At 48.6% G+C, this 15747-nt stretch overlaps 2 protein-coding genes across 2 annotated transcripts; both read left to right on the top strand.

Annotated features, from left to right (window-relative positions):
• The first annotated feature begins 401 nt into the window (after positions 1–401).
• Positions 402–5311, top strand: LOC119391118 (kelch-like protein 10). The gene is made up of 6 exons (XM_049415156.1): positions 402–644; positions 2271–2477; positions 3072–3280; positions 4009–4241; positions 4935–5130; positions 5251–5311. The coding sequence occupies exons 1-6, from the start codon at positions 402–404 to the stop codon at positions 5309–5311; spliced, it is 1149 nt and encodes a 382-aa protein (XP_049271113.1).
• An 802-nt stretch (positions 5312–6113) lies between these two features.
• LOC125758023 (kelch-like protein 10) lies at positions 6114–9627 on the top strand. Its single transcript, XM_049414526.1, has 5 exons — positions 6114–6318; positions 6823–6937; positions 7596–7783; positions 8464–8589; positions 9421–9627. Exons 1-5 carry the CDS (start codon positions 6171–6173, stop codon positions 9573–9575), a joined length of 732 nt encoding a protein of 243 aa, XP_049270483.1. The 5' UTR covers positions 6114–6170; the 3' UTR covers positions 9576–9627.
• The last annotated feature ends 6120 nt before the right edge of the window (positions 9628–15747 follow it).

Genomic DNA, 15747 nt, shown 5'->3' with positions numbered 1-15747 from the left:
GTCATTATCGCCTACCATTGATTCACACAGAAGCGTAGGATCCACCTGTGACAATCTTTTTTCTTTATTTGTTTGCGTTTCGTCCGAAGTGAAGCTGTCTTTCTTTTTCTCGTGACAATTTGTATTCGCGAGTTAGACGAAGACGATGCGGCGATCTCCACGTGACGCTCGTGCCGCGTGCCACGCTCGCGTTCGTTCTGGATTGAGAACCTTTTTTTTTTTTTCTGTAAGGAATGTTATTATAGTTCTTATCTAATTTTTCTCCTTTTTTATTTTTTAGCCAGCGTCGTGTAAACCATTTACATTATAAAGTACAGTGTGGCCAATCCCCCTTGTGGGTATGTGCCAAGATCTAGGCGACAAGACAAGACAAGACAAGTCTGCTCGATCATCCGGCCGCCATGTCCGAAGGTCCCCCGAATGACCAGTTGTCCTCCCTTGAGGCCGACAGCCTTTCACGCGACTGCGTGATTCGCACTGCCGACGGCGGCGAGTTCAGGGCCCACCGCGGCTTCCTGTGCTCGCTGAGCCCCGTCTTTCAGGCCCTCTTCTCCGTCGACTACGGGGGCCAGTGCGACGTCGTGCTGCACAACGTCACGGCTTCCACGATGGACGCGCTGCTCGCTTACTATTATTCGAACAGGGTGAGCCGACCAACCATGAAACAATCGAGGCGGTACGCGAGTTGGTGCCCCTGCAGTGTGTATCGATATAGGTTGGAAACTTGACTTAACGTGACCCACATCGCTGTGCGCACAGTGGAAGGGGGGGGGTACGGAGAAGGGGGTCGGCCGCGCCCCTTATACCACGTCTTTGCACTGCGTTGTGGTCGTACGGGCCTCAGTGGCAGGGGGTTGAGAAGAGTTGGGGGCGTTGCGGCGGAACTTCGCACACCGTAATGGTGAAACATGCGCGTGCCTATTGTCACTAATCAGCATCAGCATCGTCTTAGTGATTATGGTCACTCCATCGCGATTGTCATTATTATCGATAATAGAGGTGTGCGTAGTAACCAAAACATGACGAAGCAATTTCCCACTGCCTGAAAAACTCAATCCTTACATTTCAAAAAAGAAATCACGCCATTTGGAACTTGACTCATGCGCGTGAGATTAGGTGAAGTGCAAAAAAAAAAAAACAATGGGGCATTTACGCATTAGTGGGGCGAAGACTGAGGAAACAGCGGTGCTGGTGGCCTTCCCCTTCTCGTTTACCTCCCCCTCCCCCTCACTTCCCTTTCCCACCCCTTGCTATACTATTACATGGCTGTGCTACGCTTCACCCTCTCCCCTCCTCTTTTCCCTCCTCTTAACCCTCACATCTCTCCTCCTGACCCTGACTTCCCTTTCGCACCTCCTAGCATACTATACTATACAAGACTATGCTATGCTCTGCTAGCGTGCCTGGATAGCCGACTGGTTAATACGCTCGCCTTCGGATGACGGATACGCGGGTTCGACTCCCGTAGCGCCAAAAAATTTTTTTCGCCAAGAATTTCTCTTTCTCTTCCTCTCTTCCTGATTTTTGTAGGATGTGTCGATGAGTTTGCGCGCAGGACGGGAGCAGTGAGTTTTTTTCTCGGTCTGAGGTTAGCACCAGCGATAACGACGAAAGGTTCGATCAGGTACGTATAAAAGCCGACGCGAATCACTCACGATCAGATTACTGACGACCGACGATTGCGCTGGACTATATCGTTGCACCTAGTGTGTCACTTCTGTTTTTTTCTGGGCACAAGTTCACCCAATAACGCGTTTCATCTTGACCTGAGTTCGTGTTCTCAACCGCCACGAACACATGAAAAAAAATCTCGGAGTCCCTTATGGGTTCCCCTAAGACGACCTGGGGTCGAAGCCACATTTCTTTTATTTTTCTCAGTCGATGTATTGCTCCTGTCCCACCCCACCCCTCCGAAAGCTTTCTGCGCCTAACGTAGTATTGCAGCGCCTCCAGGATCGGAGGCATTGCAGGCTTCCTGTACTTACCTGCTTTTGTACTGCCTTTGTGAACGGCCCACGTTTCACTAAGCGATGACGCCATGCGATGACGTCATAGTGACTTCATGATGACGTTTCAAATTTTTGGCGATATGAGACGTTATTATGATGTAATATGGTGACGTCATCAAGTGATGATTTTCACATCAATCGTGTTGACGCCGACTGTCAATTTTCGCACTTGATGAGGCATCTAAGTCTTTCGCCTTAACATAGCACTCTGAGAAGCGTCAACCTCGTAACCGGTCGTGTTTCTCCCCTATGCTGCTGTAGCTCGGTCTCAGTGAAGACAACGTGACCGACGTCTTCGCTGCAGCAGACATGCTCCTCATGGACGAGGCGCGCAACCTGTGCCTGCAGTACATGCTGCGCAACCTGAGCATCGAGAACTGCCTCGGCATGGCCGCCTTGGCACAGTGGTACCACTGCCCAAACTTCAGCCGAGTAGTGCTCAGCTACGTGCGGGAGCACTTCGACCAGGCGAGTGGGTCTAAGTTTCACTACTAAACCGCTTGCTAGTTGAGGCTGGAGTTTCGCGCACAGGCAGCATAAATTTAGCACCTATTAATCTCCTATTAAAAATAAAGCCGACAAAAATACCTGCCTGTGTAATACTTAATTTGAGCGCGAACGAGCAAGCGGCCTGTATAACTGACGGTCCTACATAGGTAACAGTGGGTCAGTGACCGTCTCAAAATGCCGTGGAAAGTGCACCACTCTTTGCTTAGTACGGATTCGGAAGGCAAAGGTGTTCACTAAATTGCATGAAGTATTGCATAACTCGGGTACTACCCGCCGTGTTAGTTTAGCAGGTAAGGTGTCACGCTGCTAAGCTCGAGGATTCTTTTGCCGGCTACGGCGGCAATATTTCGATGGGGGCCGAATGCGAGAACGCTGGTGCATTTAGATTTATGTGCGAAGTAAAAAACACCGAGGCGTCGAAATGAATCCGGAGTTCTGCACTACGGAGAGCCTCGTTATGACACCGTGGTTTTCGCCCCTTAAACTCCAGTAATTAACTCGGAGGGTATATTTTGGGAGCACGAATGCATCAACGCTATACGTTCAACGCAGGTGTGGCGTACGAGTGACGAGTTCCCGGACGTCTCCGAAGCGCTGCTCGTCGAACTGCTTACCTCGAACGAGCTGAACGTACGCGACGAGGAGGACCTGCTGCACGCTATTGTGCGCTGGTCCTCGTCTAGAAACGTCTGCGCGGATGAGGCAGGTGCCGATCTGTCCAGGCTTCTGCAGTCCGTCCGGGTCGGCCTCTGCAGGTCACTGTAAGTGGTGGCCAATGCTGGAGCGACTGCTCACAGCGTGAAATGCGCGAAACGTAACGCCGAGAAGATACCAGATTATTAATGTCTGTGCAAGACTTCATTTTGGTGGAGAGAGTGGTATCGTTACATACTGTCACGTGGTTGTGACGGTGGACGTGTGGCAGTCAGACTGTTAAAGAGAAAACTCTTTATTGGGAGAACTTGCGCCCAGACAGTGCAACTACTCACTGTACAAGCAAGTAAAATACAACGCTAGCGGAGAGTGCGCTCGGCGATTGTCGAATAATCTCGGGCAGGCCGGAAAGCGCACAGAAATGCGGACCTCGAAGGAGCGTCGATCATAATGGTATTTGTATGCGCCGTTATACAATGACTGATGCTCTCTAGATCATGGCTTTGTTGGTGATCAGCCGTTTCTGATGGCAATTTGACCTTTTATCGAGGTGACACATTTCATGGTGCCGCATTTCATTGTTGCTTGATATGAACGCATGATTGTTATTGTTGCCTGCAGCAATTGAAGGGAAGGTCAATTCCCGGTATGAAGGAAGGAAACGGGAGGGGACATTGCGCAATGCTATAGAAAGAAATATAGTACGTCACGCGCGCACACGTCAAGATTCCCTTGCCTCCATTTTCCCGATGGTGTAAGGGCATCTGAATTTTTGCGCATGATGGCGATAGGGGTGTCAGGTGTTTACTCAACCGCAATGCATCACCGTTGGCAGGGCGCTGGAAGACTTCTGCCGTTCGCATCCGACGCTGGCGTGCAGCCGCGCCTACAACGAGGTTGTGTGGGAAGCTCAGCGGCAGGGCCCCTGCTTGTGCTCGCCCAGCCCGCTGCTTCTGGTGCAGTACGCTGCCCACCGATGCCTGCAAGCGCAAGCGGCGATCCCTTCTGACGAAGGCCACGGAGACAGCAACAACGGTGACATCGCGGCCGCCGCTGCTCCCAGAAGACGTGAGCCTGAAATTTGTTTACCGTGTCGAGTGCGCACTGCTTTCCAACTGTGGACAGCTCCAATTGGTGACGATACACATGGGAAAAGCAGGGCCCGACTTTGCGGAAACGTCCCGCGCTAGAGTTGTTCTGAAGAAAAGTGGACGCGTCATTAGCGAAACTGGCTATAGCTAATGGCGAAAAGCACCTATCGAATCGAATGTTTTGTGAATTCGGCCCGAGTTTCCTATTTAAAAATATATTATCGACGGTTTCATTTACCCGAAATGGCAGCTTAGCGGCTAAGGTGTTGCGCCGTTCAGCTCGAGGACGCGGGTCTGATTGCCGGCCACGGCGGCCGAATTTCTATGGGGGTGAAATGCTAAAAACAGACGCGTAATTCGATTTAGGTGCAAGCGAGAGAACCAAGGCTGTGAAAATTGTTTAAATACTTCTCGCACCACGGTGCCCTCCCCCCCCCCCCCCTAATCAAGCCCCAGTTTTGTCCTTTTAGCTTAAAACTGATTTCTTCAAATAGCTTGACTACAAGCGCTTCGGCGATACGCGCAACCCTTAGCGCTGCGTTGCGCTAAGGGTTGCTAAGGGTAACAGACGGTACTTTATACTATGTCTGAGGCAACGAGGCAAAAACGTTTTCTAAAACACGTGGTTAATAAACTCTTGCTCGCATTACTATATAATCATTTTCCACAGCGGCATCGCTCCCGCAGCTTCAGTGCGAGAGCTGCGGCGTTGCGCGGAACCCCGAGCGATGGCTGCCGCGCATGCCGTACCAGATGCTGTTCGTGGTGGGCGGCTGGAGCGAAGGCCGCGAGCGTGACACCATCGAGACGTACGACGCCAGGGCCGGACGATGGCTCATGAATCACATGCAAGGATTCAAGCCCAGGCAAGCTTGGCACGCACACATTACGCATGCACACACCACCACCATTACGCATGTACACAGTACGCAGGCACACAACGCCGGCGTGTCTCTTCTTATTCTCTCCGTGTCTTTGTTCGCCAGTACAACGTTTCGCAGTATTCACCAGAGTCGGCCATACCAGCGGTCACCGTTTCGTTTTTGACACAAACGCGTTGCATGCCTGGCTCCAGCAAGAATTTACCAACGTCATTTCTGTCACGGAAATGACGTTAGTCAAACGCCGTGCTGGTTTTCTGCATCCGCGGGAGATGCATATCAGTTCACTTTTGGTCTCCACTTGCGGTCCCTTGATTCATATCTCGTTTCCACTTAATTTCTCATGACAGGTAGTTAAGGGAATGGCTCTGAGACAGGCTCGGTCAGCAATGATCGCGGGCATCGTGCACATCATGCCCTGTTCCCAGGATGATACCTCGAGTCGTGTGCATGGGGGCAATGGGTGGAAGACGCAGATGAGAAGGAGCTTCCCTGAATTGCGATTCCAAAGGGGGCGCGTTTGACTGCTGCCACTTTTTCCAATAGACTCTACAAATGTGAGAGCTGGTATATTAATCCAGCATTGAATGGATAATCTCATGATTATAAACGCAAGATCGCAGAGCCTCTGAGATGCGCTGACCTCCGGTGCGGTCCCAAAAATTTAACTTCTATTAACTGCGTAGCAATGACCGTGTCGTTTTGCACGCCTGCGACACGCGTTAGCGTTTAACTGTGAATAATGCTTTTGCGGAGAAGGACACTTCAAGTATCTTATTTCGGAATTGTGTGCTATATCCACGTGGATGGGTAATTTTTGATAAATGGATTCGATCTCACTTTACAATTGTTCTGTGTCCAATTTATATCAACCGATGTACTAAAGTGGCGCTATCACTGAATGTTTCCCATCTTGAAAGAAAACCTCGGGCGAGATAGCCACAGTAAGCAGGGTCACATACTTTTTCTGCAGGGCGTACCACGGCGTGGCTTTGCTGCGCAATCGGCTGTACGTGGTAGGTGGCATGCGGGAGGCCTCGTACCTGCGCTCTTGCGACTGCTTTGACATCGAGAGCTGCACGTGGCAGAGTTGTTCAACAATGAACATCGCGAGAGGCTACGTCTCCGCCGTGGCCCTAGAAGACTACGTGTACGCCGTCGGAGGCCGCAACGGTGCGTGCAGACACCCGCGGAGTGCAAAGAGGGAATACTTCTTATAGAAGCCTATGCATGGCGGCTGAGATTGTACTCCTAACCAACTCTCGCGAAAAGTTCTACCTATATCTAGGAAACCATATATTTCGTCGTCTTTTTGTTCCACCAGATTTATGTTCGTCCATCTTATCGTCCTCGTCTCAGTTGTTAGGCCGTGGTTCATCATGCATCACGAATTCGCCCGGTTTTTCACATTACCAGATATTTTGGCCTAATTTCCTGGCCATAACTGGCACTTTCCCCAGGAATTGGTAATAGTGACATAGGCTCGCATGGCCATGTGGCCTCGTTTGACAGCAGGGGTGCCTCACGTTGGGTACTGACCTTGGCGTTGTGCAAGACTGCCACCTGAGCCACTGGCGCATGCTCCTCGTTCTAGCGTTTGCACACAAGGACGGACTCAAAAACACAAACAATGTTGTGCGAGTGAAGTATTCGTAGTTATGATCCTTTGTCACGCAGCCGGCGAGCGCACCGCCTCCGTGGAGCGTTACAACCCCCGCTCCAACCAGTGGACCCTGGTGTCCGCCATGAAGAGGAGGCGAAGCGACGGAGCCGCTTGCGCCTTTAAAGGCAAGTTACGACAACGCAGTGCTGCCGAACATGTACAGTAGAAATTGAAAAAAAGTGATAAGCACAAGTGACTTTTGCGCGAAGCCGTGCAATCGCGACACACGGCGCTATTCCCAAGCGCGCTGATAGCGAGGGTTTCAAGCACATTCCATGTGCCCAAGCGGAAGTGGCCGGCAGAAACCAACCCATGGTAAAGCCCGAATTTCGAAAGCTCGGTCACCAAATTGTTTGCCGAAATTGAGATAAAAACACATCTTGCCGCAGCGCTAGTCCAAAAAGAAATACAAAAGCAAACAGATCCATGTGCGCAGCCACGGTAGCGCTTCGTTATGCCCTAAACTAACACATGATACGTTATCTGACAGGCGGGCTTTAAGACGGGGGCGCTTTCTACCGGCCACCCGTGCATTAGGAAATAGAATGTGCTTGGCACTCTCGATATTGGCGCGCTCGAGAACAGCGTGGCGTGAAGGCTTGTCGTGATTTCGTCGCTCCGGCCACAAGTTACTTCAGCTAATCTTTCTCTTCTTTGCAACTGTGCATTACTGTGTAAGGTAGTAGTTCTACTATACTAGCATTGACGGTGGCGTATTGCGAACGATATCTTACAGCACAAACAACACCACGACACAACCGATATTGTTGCCCCTTTTCGCAGGCAGGATATACGTGAGCGGCGGCTTCAATGGTCAGAAGGTGCTGACCAGTGTGGAAGTTTACACGCCCTGCCACGACACGTGGTGCCTGGTGAAGCAGCTGCCAAGTCCACGCTGCAGCCACCAGATGGCGGTGCTCGGCGGTCGCATCTACGTAATCGGTGGATACGACGGCCGCCGACGGCTAAGCTCAGGTATGCCGACCGAACGTCATCGGTTTCTCTAGAGTTTGGTCGCTTCTTCTACCTCACGTGAAAAAATAGCATAACATGCCGAAATGAGTACGAAGTTTGTAAGCTTGACATATTGTTACAAAGTGTCTGTAGTTGTCATAATATGGCGGTTTATTGTTACAACAAGGTCTCTTGCATGTTTGAATTTAAAAAAGTGTTGGTTTCGAGTGGTCCGCCATATTCATGTGCTCGGCCTCGCGATTGGCTGACAGCAATTCACCGCAATCACTGTGCGCTAGCGAGCATGTCACGTAATATATGTTTTGTATTTCGCGAGCATCCACAGTAAGCATAAAAACACTCATATTTAATAGATAGGAAGCTGGAAACTCCGAATGGGCGTTTTGCAAACTGTTCTACAACTTTGTGATTGGAACGGTTTACGCAATTTCGCTGCTTCATGAGTTAAATTATTCTTGCTTTGTTAAGCAATTCAACAGAACACTAAATATAGCGACCTATTGAAAAGGGAAGAACTGTAGGAACAGGAACTGTAGAACTGTAGTCACGTGTAAAAAGGAAGTTTGACACTACGGGCGCTGCGCACGACCTGATGTTTCTGTTCTGCCATTATAAATAGCGGTAACCCTTCAAAGCGAATTCCCGATTACCGGAGTGACTTTTTCGTTGCCCGTTCCTAGTTGTGTGCAGCGGAGACGAAGACGAGCCGCTTGTGTGGCGCTTTGCGTGTTCCATGAGGATCGGCCGCAGCACCTTCGCGGCAGCACTGTTCGACGGCGATTTGTACGTCATCGGCGGCTTCGACGGTGAGTCACTACTCACCGCCTTTGACGCGTCACCGTATTGATGCGTCATCGTCTTTGATGCGGTGCATATTGAGAGAATCGTATACCGTAGAAATGTATTGCGATGGAAATTATATGGCCCCTGGAGGCGAATTTTGGTTGTTGCCGTCGCCGTGGTCTCCCGTATAAAATTCGAATCGATAACATCGCCCTGGGCGTTGTTTGTTCTATGTGAAGTCGATAGCTTGCCGAGGCTGCATACTGGCGTGGCTCAAGCAGAGAGAAGCGCGCCGGCCGGCTCCGTCGGATGAAGGAGCGTGAAGGGGGGCCGGTAAGGGGGCTCAAAAGACGGCATATACCGTTAAATGTGCTGTGTTCTGACCGCTTACTTCGCATTGAAGCGGCAGACAGCAAGAAAACCGCTTCGCTCCCTGGAGCGGTTGTATTCCCTTATGCCAGCGTTTCGTAATTATGACGTATCGGATCCTAGTGAAGTTCGCTGCAACTCTTACTTCGTGTAATATTCCAATTTGTTGCTATCTCGTTCAAAGATTCGCCCTTGCGTCGATCTTTGTAAGGTCATGCAGTTTTTCCGCCATATATAAATGTGCAAAGTGGTTAACACGCTCTGTATACTACTACTACTACTACTACTACTACTACTACTACTACTACTACTACTACTACTACTACTACTACTACTACTACTACTACTACTACTACTACTACTAATAATAATAATAATAATAATAATAATAATAATACTTCCATTATATGGATTCAGCTCTTTTATTTATAGCTCCTTCGCATAACAAATACTCGCTCCTCCTTTCTGCTCCCGACTAACCTCAGGCACGGGCACCACAGCGGAGGTGGAGCGCTACACCCCGTCCTCCGACAGCTGGCGTCCCATGGTGCCGCTTAATGAAGCAGTCTCTGCCATGGCCGCCTGCACAGTGAAGGGCCTCAACGTCTGCAGGCGCCTCTCCGCTAGCGCCGAGCGCTAGCCATTGCGGCGGCGTCTTCGACGAATTTGAATAACAATGCCTTTATTTTTGTGAAACGTTTCTATGTTGTAAGAGTATTCACTCATGCCAGCCTCCCCCCCCCCCCTTTATTTCTTCCCGCTCCATCTATTTTCTTCCAACTTACGCGCACATGCATATTGCATGCATATCCTAGCAAACACTTGATTGATATACACGAGTGCTGGCACTCTTCGAATGTCCTGGAAAACTGGTGTTACTCTGGGAACATTTCCATTGTGATCTAATAAATCGATTACGTAATAGGGAGGTCCTCGACGTACTGCGTTGCAACCATAAACGCTTGATCATATTTGTCTCAGCCTACTCGATACCCGGATGATACTGAAACGTTTCACTGTGCTCGAGCTCGGTGCAATTATTGCACTGCGCTGGTGTATAGTGAAGGTATTTCAACGTGTACAGGTGGAGCGTTTGCAGAGGCTCCGCGCTAGATTTCGGGCAGTGGAACTTCGTTGGATACTTTGCAAACGCCTTCTCAGGCAGCCGTAAGTAACTGTCGCAGTCTCCTGCAAACGCGTCAAGCAGCGAAGGCGTAAACGAATCAGTTTTGGGGACGGTATTAACAGGGGGAAATCAGGCAGTCGGAATAAGCAAATGTGTACATGTTAGTGTGGCTCCGGTCAGTGGTGGATAAGCGCCTGATCTACTGTCAAACTTGATTTTGTGCAGTAAATACATTTCGCATTGATGCAACCAGAAGGTAAGGCGTTGTCGACTGTTAGACCGAACTATGGAATCGATTTACGAGGGTACGACTTATCTGGTTGTCCAAATGGTACTTCATGACATTGCCTGGTTATGCCCACGAGGAGACCAACATTTTGTTGCGAACATAAGATAGCAATGTGGGGCTTTCAAAGGATCACGAAAAGTTACTGGGATCAAGCTTTCAAAGCGGTTAAGCGAGCTATACGCAGCGCGGAAACCGTTTCTGCGTGAAAACGGGTGGAAAGCATTAAGGCTTAAGCCAGGCGATAAAGCGCTTCCTGGGAGGTTAAAAGGGTTAAGCGTGGAAGGATACCGTCGGTGCGGAGACGTTCTTGCCGTCAGAAAACAGAAAAGAGCGAAGAACGACAAGATAGATTTGGGTAATGTGCACTTCCACGTCATCTCGGTTTCTGTTCCGTGCGAGGTAACGTTGGTGAGGCTTTTGAAGACCGCACTATTGTCAGCAGTGAAAGCAAAGGAGGTCGGGAGCAATGAAGGTTAACGGTGAGAGGATAGTTGCGTCTCTGCAAACATGATCCGAAGGAGACTAGGTGAACGTTGGCTTTCTATTCGTTCTTTTTGTTCTGTCGAATTATGTCACTAGACTCTGCTACTTATTCTTAGTGTTCTGTCGAATTATGTCACGAGACTATTTCCTAATTTCGACGACCTAATTTTATCGTGAGGGTTTTACCCCCCGACAACGCATTCACGTCGCTTACCTATCTAATTTTGCTAGCGATGGCCGGTTTATGATCGCTACTGAAACGACCAAAACCATCAAAAAATTGTCTATAAGAGGAATAGAATATGCGTTGACTCTTGAATTCGAAGCTCAAGTGTCCAATTCTTTTTCTTAATAAACAAAAAATTACGCGGTTGATTACGACACTCCGTAATACGAAATAACCTGTACGCGCGAAAATCGGCAATATGCCACGCTTCACCCAAACTTGAAAACAAGCGGGAACAGTGAGGAGTGCCTGTCGAGCATTATTGAATGTGAACAACTATTATGAAACGCTACACCTGAGATGCCTACTACCAGCCACGATTATGCAATTCCCATCCTGTACATCGGGATGTCATCCTCTGCATCGGATGTCATCGTCATCCTCGGGCGTAAAAATATTCGCGCATTTGAAGATGGTATGCTCGGAGGATTGTAACTCGTTTCACTGAAGGCGGATGGCTGTAACAAAAGACGGAAAACAATCAAGGGCGTAGTAATTTATCTTTGAATTTCTCAGAGATATAAAGAGTATGCCTTGTCGTAATTGCAATTCCATCGATTAATTGCCTCTTATTTATCTTATTACAAAACGCCAGATGTTCCTCGTTAAACCCCGTTCACTCTAGGCGACGGGCTTTCGAACGGGGCTGGCACGGCACGGCTAATTATGCCGAGACAAATTACCTGCCCGAAGTAATCTAGAACCGTAAATTGCCAGTTTCGAGGAGCAGGGAAAGTGTTCGGGGCTCAGAAGACACGCATGCTCGGGTGAGCGTGCTTAATTTTTTTCATTTCAATGCTTTACTTCGTGACGTAAATGAGAAAGACTAACACCGATCGCAGAGGACGCATAAGAAAGAGATTGAGACTCGCGACACTGATCATCAAAGACATACACAATCCCTATTCTTACGGTGAAAATGCGCGCTAATTTTAAAATGTTTCTAGTGTAAGAACACGCACGCGCACGATTTTTCTTGAGCATTTGCGGTATATTTCCCGAAACATAGATTATTTCCGACCTAAGATGTTGACGTACATAAAATCTACGATATCGGGGCAGCCTAACAGCAGTTTCGGTTGTCTCTATATACTTGTACTCTTTATGTGAGGACCCTCGCATTTCCTTATTACGAGCCAACGCTCCATAGAGCTTTATTTTTTTTATTCTTATGAAGTGCATTTTCTTATACTTAATTGCATTGGTCATTGATATACCACTGTTCTTATTTTGATATTCAGTAAACACGTACGTGGTTCAAAATCTTGTTCTTCTGCACCAACAAGCCTATTCCATAATAGTTTCGGTACTGTCAGCCTACAATGAATGAGGTTGGTTTACAGAATAACCTTAAAAAAGAAAATTTGGAGTTGACTGGTACATTGCCACAATTATACTGCACGCAAAGGTGCCGCGTACAGGCCTGAACGCATCATCGCAAAGGCTTGCGGGAGCTGCGAAAGTTCCGTTTTCCGTCTACAATTGCGCCTAATTGCGTTGCAAAAACGAGGTGGATGGTTGGCGGCCTGCCAGCATCGAATGCGGAAGAGGCAATTAGCGTTATCTGAATTCCGGCGCCCGAGTTCACAATGCCCCGTAGACAAGCTTTCTATGATAGTATACTATAATATTATAATGTAGATGAGGATCACCCCCTACCGTGACAGCAAACGCAGGGAAACCGAATATAAGTGCCTGGCATTGAGATGTGAAGTCCAAGTCCATGAGAATAACGAATGTCGTATTGATTTGAATATAGGTCGACCTTGTTTTTTTGGAAATGTTACCAATGATTAGCTAACATCCTATAGAGGTGATCAAAGAAACTCGACCTATTTTTGAGTAAATGCGGTAGGCGAAAACAAAAGGGAAGCCAGCAGGAGTAAGGATAGTCACGTGATACCGTAGATGAAGAACAATAATAAGCACTCTCGGAAGTGGTGCGCAGGAAACCGGACTCGCGGAAATAAGCAACGGAAGTGTTGACCGGAAGCTAAACATAGTGGGCAGCGCGTGAGCATGTAGGTGTCAGGAACAGTTTCGTATAATACATCACGAGCAGTCTCTGCTCGCGTCGTGGTTGTCATCTCCGACGGCAAGAAGCCCGAGGAGCTGGCACTCAGACACGAGGCTCACATACTCGGCTCGGCCCTTTGCGCACCTAATGGGACGCCTGGAGCCTTCTTTGAGAGATGCTGGGGCCAGCGGGCACGCGCGATGCCTTATAACGACGCATCCTGTTGTGCCATCAAAACCGGCGTCCGGCGAAAGCGTGCGCTGTGCGACAATATAGGACGTTGTTCGCACGGGAGGCTGCAGAAGGTATATCTTGCAGTGCTTATGGATGTTATCAGCGGCAAAAAAAAGGAGGCCTCCTAGCAGCGCTATGTGTTGAACTTCGGTAGATGGTGATGGTGGCACAATGCCTATTTATATAAGTGCATCTATTTCTCAGGAACAACAACAACAATTTACTAACCTACAACGAGATCAATAAATACTACTACTTGGGGCGTAGGCAATTCCCACTGCCACACGTAAAGTTGAACAGGGCTCAGGCAGTTCCGCTACGTTTACTGCAAACTGGGACGTACCCCACTCCGTATTTTGTAAAAAAAATTCACCCCGAAAGTGAAATTAGAAAAGAATGTGACGCATGCGATGGCATCATTGAAATCAGACACATGCTGGCGGGCTGTCCCGCGACTCTCGCCAACCCCGAAGTAAAATGGCTTCACTGGCAGAAGATGATCTCCAGCTGTTCGTATCAAGATCAACTACGGGCTGTCCAGAGGGTTCACGATGGCGCCGTAAGGCTCAGCTTAACGGTGCCGGCGTGGACGCGGCCCGCCTCGGTCTGAGAAGACCGGGCTTCAGGACTCTTAATAAAGTTTTGTGAATGAATGAATGAATCTATTTCTCAGGGGTAAACTAGGAGCAGTTCAGCGGGGTGAAATGTGAGAACACACGCGGTTGCCGCTGAGCTCTGACTAAATTAGCAAATATATGATACTAAGTACGAAGTTACAAATTTTACTTTAATATAAAGTCAGCGTTGATTCAATCTGTGTAAATGTTTCTCTATATAGTTCAGTACATTAACGCTACTGAGCAAACACGATTTTTTCATCAGTACTGTACGTTAAGCTTAAAAGGCCCCAAACCACCTAGCGGCCGAAATTTACGAGTGCTAGCGTAATGGCAGAGCTTAACGTGTCTGATTATGCAAAAGAGGCCCTCGCTCGTTTCGCTCTTTCGTTCGCTACGCCGCGTTCGTCGGCTCGTCTTTCCTCCTGGCCTAGTGCTCATCCTCACCGTGTGATGAGGAAGAACACGAAGGGCGCGTACCTGCGAGCTGACAAATAGGTTCTTCTTGTTGCTGACATGACCAGATGCGCGTGGTGACGTCGCAACCGACGCTGGAGTTACCGAAAGGTCCGGAGAGGAGCACATAGATTGTTTATTTTCATGTTGTGGAACGCCCGCGGCACGCAGCGGCCGTTGTGCTCGTAGCGCTGCTACGTTTGACATTGTTGATAGTGACCGCATTCTGAACTCAATCCGCGTGTTTACTTGAAAGTTAGAAAAATATGGGAGGTCGTTTAGGGGCCCCTTAACACCACCATACGGTGACTCGTTCGGTGAGTGCAAAATATGAACGGAGTCCTGACAGGATCCAGCGTGCATAGTTATTTACACAACCCGTCGCGATGGGATTTAAAAGGGATGATTGCGAAGACATGTCACGATCAGAATAGACGTAATGCTTCAAATTAAGTGGAGCTTACATTTACGTCGCACAAATACATGTGCTTCGACGGCAACGATCGTACTTTCGTATATGAAACTAGCGCAGTATTAACATTCTGCAAGGAAACCTATATCTCTTATAGAGCTATGTAACGCAGTGTTTAAATTAAAGCGCCAACACTAGACGCAATAGAGGAGGACGTATTTTATATTCATAGAGGCGGAGTGGCTGGTTTTAGTTAGCATTTTCTAGACCCCTAGTCTGTGCGCGGTAGATGAAGAAATTCGGCTCAAAATGTAATATGACGACGAAGCTATAAGGAGGGTGGAGGTGCGCATGCAACTGCATCGCAGCTCAACGGTTTCAAAAGGTCATGTGTCCAGTCTAGTTTGCCCGAGGCTGATCCTACAGCAAAGAGGTAAAAGCGGCTCTGGCGGGAGAAATTGGGAGCATTGGGATACGCTGGTTGCGAAAGCGTAACAAATATTGCACAGCAACGATCTTAAATTGCTTGGCTGGAGTGAGAAGGGAGAGGGGGGAGAGGGAGTCCTTAAGAGTGAGTAGTCTGACCTGAGTGGCGTGAGCGTGGAACGCAGATCTTGTATCTGGTGCAAGTTTAATTTTCCTTTCGCATTTTTCGCTTCTTCATTGAACACAACTATTACGAAATCTTAACTCAATTTGTTTCCTCGGTACTCGCCCGTGTGTGATCGATTCAGGCGTGCCTTTGGTACCAGGCCTGTGCACGGCGTGCAGGAGAGGTTGCCAATGTATTAGATTGTATAAAACGTGATTTATAGGAAGTGGCCTTAAGCAAGGTATGTACATCCCGTAGTTTCGATAGAAGGCGTCGATTCCGAGGCTCACGAAGTTACTGAGGTTTTTCAAAAAGTATGGGGTGGGTTTTCAAGTTATGTTTCCTGTTCGTCACCAAGTA

This window comes from Rhipicephalus sanguineus, chromosome 4 (assembly GCF_013339695.2).
Source record: "Rhipicephalus sanguineus isolate Rsan-2018 chromosome 4, BIME_Rsan_1.4, whole genome shotgun sequence".
NCBI classification, from domain to species: domain Eukaryota; kingdom Metazoa; phylum Arthropoda; class Arachnida; order Ixodida; family Ixodidae; genus Rhipicephalus; species Rhipicephalus sanguineus.
The sequence above is the reverse complement of the archived record's forward strand: the minus strand, read 5'-3'. Positions and strand labels throughout refer to the sequence as shown.

Coding starts and splice junctions, on each gene's coding strand:
- LOC125758023 (XM_049414526.1), top strand. CDS start 6,171: ATGCGGGAGGCCTCGTACCTGCGCTCTTGCGACTGCTTTGACATCGAG. Junction 6,319..6,822: donor CGCCGTCGGAGGCCGCAACG/GTGCGTGCAGAC, acceptor TTTGTCACGCAG/CCGGCGAGCGCACCGCCTCC. Junction 8,590..9,420: donor CGTCATCGGCGGCTTCGACG/GTGAGTCACTAC, acceptor GACTAACCTCAG/GCACGGGCACCACAGCGGAG.
- LOC119391118 (XM_049415156.1), top strand. CDS start 402: ATGTCCGAAGGTCCCCCGAATGACCAGTTGTCCTCCCTTGAGGCCGAC. Junction 2,478..3,071: donor TGCGGGAGCACTTCGACCAG/GCGAGTGGGTCT, acceptor CGTTCAACGCAG/GTGTGGCGTACGAGTGACGA. Junction 3,281..4,008: donor GTCGGCCTCTGCAGGTCACT/GTAAGTGGTGGC, acceptor CACCGTTGGCAG/GGCGCTGGAAGACTTCTGCC.